We start from the raw sequence: 8,907 nt of genomic DNA on the forward strand, positions 1-8,907 counted from the left end.
TGTTCACTATTATTCATGGGATCACTCTCGGATCTCCATATTGTTCTTAATAAAGTCTGACACAGAAGTCGAGTCAAAATTGATGTTGAAAATATCATCAGGATATTCGGTAGCCCATGACACACGTTCTCGATCGGGGGATATGCCAGTTAAAGCAGAAACTTCTATTAAGTTGATTCCGTCATTCCGTAAAGAAAATGGAAGTTATTGGTAGCAGGATACCAAAAGTAAACTGGCTCCTAAGAGGGGTGCAGTATAAGAGAGGTCGAAGGTTTGTAGGTCGGGGACAACCTCGACATCCAAGTCGAAAGAAGAGAACTTGATTCCTTTGGAGGGTCAGTATTAAAGACCCGACTAGCAAAATAAGAAGCCTAACATTTTTGCAAAATATCAGAGGGAGATGTTCAGGGGGAGATGAAAAAAAAGAAGAGACAGATTCTATCTGTTCTTGAGTAGAAAGAGTCCCTAAAAAGGAATATAAGAGGCCAGTAACCTTGAAAGGAAGGAATACCTGGCCCTTCCAAAGGGCAGTGATTTCAATGTCCAAATTGGGGGATCTCAAGCTCCCATCTTCATTGTAGAATTGTGCCACGTCAGCCACTAAAGAGGGAGGAGGGATGATTTGAACATCATCATCTTCATTAAATTGATGAGGCAGTTGAGTTGTGGTTGCCACACCAGATGCAGAGGCCGTTGCGGTAGCTATAATAGCCGAAAAAGAGGAAGAAGCGGAGGCCATGGTTACGGGAGTAATGGTGGAAGCAGTAGTAGTAGCATCAGTCGCATAAGAAGAAGATGCAACAGTAATAGCATGAGTGCTACTAAAATGAAGAACGGATTGAGAATTCATGGAGGAAATGAAAAGAAAATTTCATGGAGAAGAGAGAAAGTTCTTTGAGGAAAATGAAGAATGGTGAAAATGATGAAAGTAAATAGAGATGAACAAAGTAACAAACCTTAAGAAAATATGAAGAGTTTTTAAATGAAAGTCTCATTAAAGCCCATGGAGAACGTTACGTATTTTCAAGAAAATGCGCAAACTGTTTCAAAAACTATGTAAGTGTGGCACGTGAATGGCACTTGATTAAATAAAACTTATCATTTCATTTTTGAAAAGACAAGTTTTTAATGGGCAATTTGTTAGTACAAAATTTGACTAGTAATGAAATTCGATTCTAATAGAACAGAGTAACGATTATGAATCGAGTTGAGAATAATTTGAGTCGAAACTGGGTCAATGTCACGACGATGATTATGAGTCATGTCGAAGAAAGATCGAAGTCGAACTGAATCAATGGCACGTGGTCTAAATTGACAGCACGATGCAGAATGTGGGGCTTGGAGATCAAGGTAAGAAAAGACATGGGATGGCAAACTTGGATATCAAAATTCTTCATAGTCAAAGTAAGATCGTATTTTTATTTGTTATAATATGCCATAAGTATTTTGACACAATTTGTTTCAATACAAACAATAAATAATTTCTAGATTAAACCTACTTTTTTTTAAAAGAGTCGTATCTATTCTCCAAACTAAAATTTTGATACGAATTTAATTCAGCATCCTGTCTAGATTACAAAAAATAAGTAAAACAGTATAAATAAAATTGTATAAAGAGAAAATATAAATTTCTTTTATAATTATTTTTTATTATTTTATTGTTGTTTAAAATATGAGTTCTAATTTTTTCAATTTCTCTTTCATCTCATAAAAAAAATTGTAAATTTACATCTTTATCTAATAATATACCAAATAACAATATCGAGATTGCAAGGTTAGTCAAAAAGTCAAAATTAATAGTAACATAAGGTTGGACATTGAAGACCTTTGATGTCTAAGCGACAATACATTCTCATTCGAGTACATAACACAAAAATACAAACAAACTTTTTTGTATGTAGTTTTAAAATTTTGGTTGTCCTTTTTTCATTTAGTTTGAATGATAGACCAATTTGTTAAGAATTATACAACAAGTCTTCCCCTTCAATCTGAACTTAATTAAGTCTTCAGCCCTAATTTTGGACACTGAAAGTGGTATGGGTTGAAAAAAAAATATTTTTTTATTTATTTAATAAACAAATAAAAATACTTGAATATAAATTAATTTGAATTGGTCAAATGGTTAACTCATTCGTCCGCTTAAATAAATGTTAGGGTTCGAATTTTATCTTGTACATGCAACAATCTATTGACTAATGACAAATCCTTAAATAAAATTTAGATATGTAACGAATTCTGCAAATAAAAAAATACCGTAGACAAACAAAAAAAACACTTGAAGAGGGACTATATATTTCACTAGTGTACATAGTAAAATTCATATATTTTCTCAATTGTCACGGACATGGCGTCTAGTTTCATAACCGAATACAATTCAATTATACTTAGAGATAAAAAAGTTCTGAGATCCAGTAGATTTTAGTATTTTTAGTTACCAATTCATTAATATAAATATTAAATTATTTTAATAAATAAATGATATTAATTTATATGTATAAATTTTAATAAATATTACTACAAATTATTATTAATTTAATATTAAGTAAAAATAAAAAATATTTGCCTGTAATAATCAAAGTCTTCAAAACAATCTCCCGAATACACTAATCAAACCTTTGTAGTGATCAATTATTCAACCGTAAACAGTGACGCACGCGCGTTATCGAAAAACAAAAAAGTCAAAAGCATTACCATTAACAATAATAGTAGACTCCAATTGAATAAAGTTCAAACTCGCAACAACAAAAAAAAAAATCTTATCATGATAACTTCACCTTTCCTCTCCAAATTAAACTCCACCATCTCTCAGCCGCCATCTTGAAACATTCCAAATGAAACAAAGAACACTCTTATCCACCTTCAATTTAACAATCTTCTTCTCTCTTCTAACAAGAATCACTGTGTGTTCTATGAATCCAAAGTTCGAAGCATGTGAACCCAAAACTTGTGGTGGCACCACTAATCACCAAAACGTAAGCTTTCCCTTCTACATCATATCAAAACAAAACTCCTACTGTGGTCTCCCCAATTACGGACTCACCTGCTCCCACGACGGCTTCCCAATCCTCAACACCTCAGAAACTCTATACACTGTCCAAAACATTTTCTACAACAACCAATCACTTCGAGTGTCCATCCCTGGCCTCTCGGGGCCAAGATCCACGGAATGTATTGCCCCACTGATAAACTTCAGCGGCCACAGCAAAAGGTTCAGTGTTGCTTCGAACCAGAAGGAAGTGTTGCTGTTCTATGGCTGCAAGAACATGCAAAACCACAGTATTGGGTGTTCAGCTGAAAACAGAACGGGATCAGTTGTGGCGCTTTATGGGGATGATGTGGAGAATCGGAAGTTAGCGGAGAAGAATTGCAGGGGGACGGTGAGCGTAACGTGGGTGAAAGATGAGAAAGGAGGGGTTGAAGAGGAGCTGAGAAGAGGGTTTTTGATGAATTGGATGGCCAAAAATTGCAGTGAGTATTCCAACAGTGGTGGAAGGTGTGGGTTCGATCAAGACCACTATGCTTTCAGGTGTTACTGTCGTGATAGAATTGATTCAGAGAACTGTTATCCACAACCAGGTTTGTCCATATTCCTCTCTCCGCCTATTGTCAATTATTAATCCACTTATCGAGTAATTAATTTTTTCCTTTATTTTAAGTTTTTAACAATTCATTTAATTTTCGAACAAAGTAAAAATCAAACACATTTCATATATTGAAAAAATTAAAGTACTCAAACGTTCTTTTGGTTACAAATTAGGATCGCAGAATGATTTTTTATTTTTTTTTGTCGTCTATGGGAGGATGATTTTGAAAATGTCATCATTTTTCTTATATAATTAAATGATAAAATTGATAATATAAAAGACAGTCGTAATCCAAATTCTTCTTCCATCATTACATCTATCAGAATTATTATTAAATGCTTGTGAGTTGTGACAAATCTGTTGACCTCAAAATTACAAAGACTACTGTAATTTGTTCATGGATTAAATAATGTTTTATTAATATTATTTGACATTCTTACTTCCTTTATGAAATAAAACAAATTACTACATAAAGTAATTTTAATAAAAAGAGAAAGAAAAGAGAAAAGAAAAATGGAAGATAAAGAGAATGGAGGAAGAAAAATATTTGAACTTATGTTCATTTGAGATAATAATTTAAATTTAATACTAGAGAAGGTAAATAAATAAATAAAAGAGTAAACTACGATACTTATCACCCCCTAAAAGGTTATGAATTCTTGATAGGATAGTGTAAGTAAATTCAAAGTAATTGCTAGAAAGTATAGTCCTGGTTGGACCATGTCAAATGATATACCAATTGGGGAGTTGTAGGAGACTTTTGTTCTTTTTGAATCTATTGGTGAGCACCAAAATCTTTCAAGTGTCATTTAAATAGTGTGACTGTGTTCGTTCTAAACAAAATGTTGGAGAATGATTATCCACCAAAACTAATAACACACTTTGAGCTCTACTTGTTGTTAAGAGTTAATACCAGCATGAATTACAAGAAGAGTTCGAGATTCCTACACGAGCTTTAAGCCATGAGGAAGAGAACTAACAATATAATCTCTTTTTAGTTGTGTGTTGCGACAAATTTAATTTTTTTTTTTTTTGTTTGAACAAAGGAGTTCAACATAATACGATGAAACGAGAATAAACTAACAAATAAAAAGAATATGTAAAAGCAATGAACAGAAAACTGGTTTTAGTGTATCTCCGGCATTATTATTAATAATCAAAGAGATTCAAACTACTACATTCTCTATAGCTGATTACAAATTTATGAAATACCTCCTCTGCATTCCTTCCGTGTTATTGAACATCTCCATTCTCTATAGCTGATTACAAATTTATGAAACACCTCCTCTGCATTCCTTCCGTGTTATTGAATATCTTTCGATTTCTCTCTAGCCAAATATTCTAAATAACCGAGAAAAAACATATGCGCTATTTGTTGCGCTCTTTCTTCCTATTAGCAACACATATCTAGTTTTCATAGTATTTTTTTAGTGAGTCTGAAATAGTCTATAATCTCTCAAACTTAGTCATTAACATCGTATCTGTCAGTAAACTCACAATTTAAAAATAAGTGATAAATATATTCAATATTTTTTTACATAAAATACATATATTATTACCATGTCTAATAATTCTCAATTTATACCATCTTTCTTTGATATTCACTTTTTTAATTAAAATAAATCAAATAAACAATTTCACATATAGTGGAACCAAACCTTTTTAAATAGTTCTAGTACCCGCAATCAGCTGATTCAGCTCGCCAGAAAGAAGCACATACTGTTATTTATTTATTTTTGTTATGCACACACCATATGCTCTTTAATCACCATTCCAACTATTGCTGGGATCAAACTTGACGTGGCATCTTACACAAACCGATTTTCTTATTTAAATAAAAAAAATAATTATTTTCAGAAGACTTAGAGAAATTAATGTAAACAATCAATATAAATCCGTAATTTCACTCTTTGTACCAACAAATCTTACCTAAATATTTAAAACGATAAAAATTTGAAAATATATTTAATTGAGTAAGTAATCAATTTATTTTATTTAAATAAAGTTAAATATATATTCTAAAAAAAATTTAGAGATCATATTTTGATGTAATTTTTTATATATATTATTACAAAAATAAAATCTTTTTATTTTTAAAATTTTTTAATTTTATGTCAACTAAATTTTATTTTTAAATTTTTTATTATGAATGACTAATTTTTTTAAAAAAATAAAAAAATTTAAAAATTAAATTTTGTTCTAAATTTTTTTATACCTTTTAAATATTTATTTAAATGATAGTACAAAATTTTAGTTTAAATGAATAATTCGTTTATTGAATACAAAAATTTTTTTATACTTATAAAAATATAATATTTATTAGTCATTTTTGTTATATTTTTAAATTATTCAAAAATTATTTTATTGGTAATTTTTTTAAAAAATTTTTATGTCAATACCTAAATCGTTCAAGTACTAAATATATAGTTAGTTCTATTTTAAATCCATAATTAAGAAGTGGATAGAGCCAAACTTGTCCTACTTTATGACCAGATTTTTTGGTGGTGAATACTTTTCCATCTCTAATGGTTAATATCTTTTGGATTTTTCACTACTGTTGCAAACTTCCTAAGGCAATAATTCTCTAGTATTTATTATATTGGATAAAATATATTTTTTGTTTTTAATATTTTTAAAAAATTTTAAAAATATCATTAATATTTAATTTATTTTAATTTTATATATAATATTTTTAATAAATTTTAATTTTAACTCTATCCTCAAATTGTTTACTGTTAACATTTGGTGAACATTTTTTCAAATTTTATCCTTTTCCCTGTACTTCCACCATCACCATCACCATCATATATTCCCTCTCTCTCTCAAATATCAAATACTCAAAATTTAAAATTTTCTTGTATGCATCCTCTAAACATCATATTGATTTTGTTATTTGCATTGTTCTTTTGATACACCTTTTTGTTTTGTACAAAAATAATTACTACAACTATTATGGAAAAAAATAATAAATCTTATTATTTTTAAAACATAAGATATACATTTTATGCTATATAAAAAAGTAATAAGAATATTATTTTAATCTAAATTAAAGAAAAACCATAAAAAAAGAAAAGAAAAAGTGCTTTCAACTTCTGCCTCGACTTTACTCTATCAAATATCTCATCAAATAATGTTTGAGATAACTTTTATCTTAACAATATGATATGTATATGGGGACTAACAATTTTAGTGAAAAAAATCTTGAAATTAGAATAGAATTCTTTATTAGAGTAAATATTCAATTTGGTTTTTGTTTATTTTTTAAAAGGACAGAGTAATTTTTGTTAAAAAAAGATATTATGGTCTCTATTAAAATTATTTTAGGACAATACTTTTGTTAAAAAATTCATTGAATAGTAAGAAAATCAGTTTTGTGAGGATTTTATTTATAATTGTGAGGTTTAAAATTCTTTTACAAACTATTAATAAATTTATTTTTAAAAGATTTTTTTACAAGTAGTGAATAAATGGAGAAGGACCATTATCGGAAATAATATCATAAGAAAAAAAGATAATTACAATATGAAAACTTTTGAAAAAGAAAAATTAGCGTGACACAAAAATTGAGAGAAGAGAATGATGAGTGGTGATGTTGATGATATTGCTGTGTGTGTTAATAATAGTAGAGAAGATGATAATGATAACAATATATGATTGCATAATTGAAATAATATAGATAGAAATTATGATAATGAAAAAGTCTGTGATAATGATGGTAATTAGTTCTATTGTAGAAAAAATTTGTGGGGAGTTCAAAATTTCACAAATTATAAATAAAAATTCCATAATACTAATTTTGGTTATTATTTAATAATTTTTTAAAAGAAAAATCATTCTAAAATAATTTTATTAGGAGCCCAAATATATTTTTTTTGGGACAAAAATCAGCTTGTTTTTTGAAAAAATAAATTCTTCTTTATTATTTGACTTAAAATTTATTGAATTAACATTATCTTATATAATTATTGTAGAAGACTAAGAACAAATATATTATTATATTTAAAGAAAGTTGTGTGAGTTAAAAGCATGTATTTTAATATTTCTTAGTTATACTTATTTGTCATTCTGATGTTAACAAAATATATTTAATATATGGGTAAGTTACGATAATAGAGTGAATGGAGAGAGATATTATTAGTTTATTTGTCCTTTTTGAAATTCGCATACATACATGTTTTTTTTTCATATTTTATATAATTCGTTGAACCCAAAACAAATTACATAAAAAAAGGCAATTTTCTCTCTCCACTACTAATTTACTGTAGGCTGTAATGAATTAACTTTTAGTTCAATTTCTAATTAAATGGTTTTATCCTGAAAGATTTATGTAGAAATTAGAATTCGATTTTGGACAGGAGCAGAATTTAGTTAAAACAATAGGGTCATAGTTTTTTAAAATTTTTTATAAAAAAATTAGTAATATTTTTTTAAAAAATAAAAAAATAGTTCAGGTTGGTTCAAATATTTTACTAGCTATAACTTAAAATATTTGATTCTCATCAATCTCTTATTTTTATTGCATAATAATTTTTAGTTTTAAACATTAAAAACATGTTAAATTTAGACTGAATTGGGTGGGTATTTGTTAGTTTTCATAATACATCAAAATTAAAAAATAAAATCAAATCAAATAAAAAAATTATCTAACAAAAAAGATAAGAATAAAAAAAATTGTTTATTTAATTTAATTTTTTATATGATAAAAAATATTAGAATATTCAATAAATATTATAAATTGATAAAAAAATTCAATTAATATTATAAATTGTTAAAAAGTTTATTTTTGATTTAATTATTGAAAATTTTAAGTCACTAAAAATTCGAAAAGTACCATTATAAATTATTTATATTTTTTTATTTAAAGAATTATTTATTTATTATTTTATTAATAACAAATTAAAAAAATAATTATATTTATTAATTTTATTTTAATATAAATATTATTATTAAATTTTTATGTTAAATTTTTATTTTTTAAAATTTTATTTCAAATTCCGTCACTAGTTTTGAATACAACGAATTGAATTACATAAAGTAAGAAAAAAACATGTATGTATATAAATTCCGAAAAGATCAAAGTAATATATCTCTTGCTTGCTAAACTTTTTAAAGAAAGACAGAAATGAAAAGATTTGAAATTCCAAAAAATAAAACATTTCCGCTAGTGAAAAAATTAAAGATGAAAAAAAGGCATCCTTGATATATATTATTACTTACATATAAATAAACCTAAAAATAATAATACACTATTTGACCCAATCATACAATTGGTCGAGAAAAAGATGTTTTAAGAGAACTAAAGAAACACTCATTAACATTAGGG

The 8,907-nt window shown here is 27.2% G+C and overlaps 1 protein-coding gene across 1 annotated transcript in view; it reads left to right on the forward strand.

Annotated features, from left to right (window-relative positions):
* The first annotated feature begins 2,733 nt into the window (after positions 1-2,733).
* Positions 2,734-8,907, forward strand: part of LOC107491314 (LEAF RUST 10 DISEASE-RESISTANCE LOCUS RECEPTOR-LIKE PROTEIN KINASE-like 1.2) — a 24,038-nt gene continuing 17,864 nt past the window's right edge. Inside the window, exon 1 of the mRNA XM_016112153.3 lies at positions 2,734-3,576. Coding sequence (XP_015967639.1) covers positions 2,832-3,576 — 745 coding nt within the window. The 5' untranslated portion in view covers positions 2,734-2,831. The remainder of the gene's footprint in view (positions 3,577-8,907) is intronic.

This window comes from Arachis duranensis, chromosome 5 (genome assembly GCF_000817695.3).
Source record: "Arachis duranensis cultivar V14167 chromosome 5, aradu.V14167.gnm2.J7QH, whole genome shotgun sequence".
NCBI lineage: Eukaryota > Viridiplantae > Streptophyta > Magnoliopsida > Fabales > Fabaceae > Arachis > Arachis duranensis.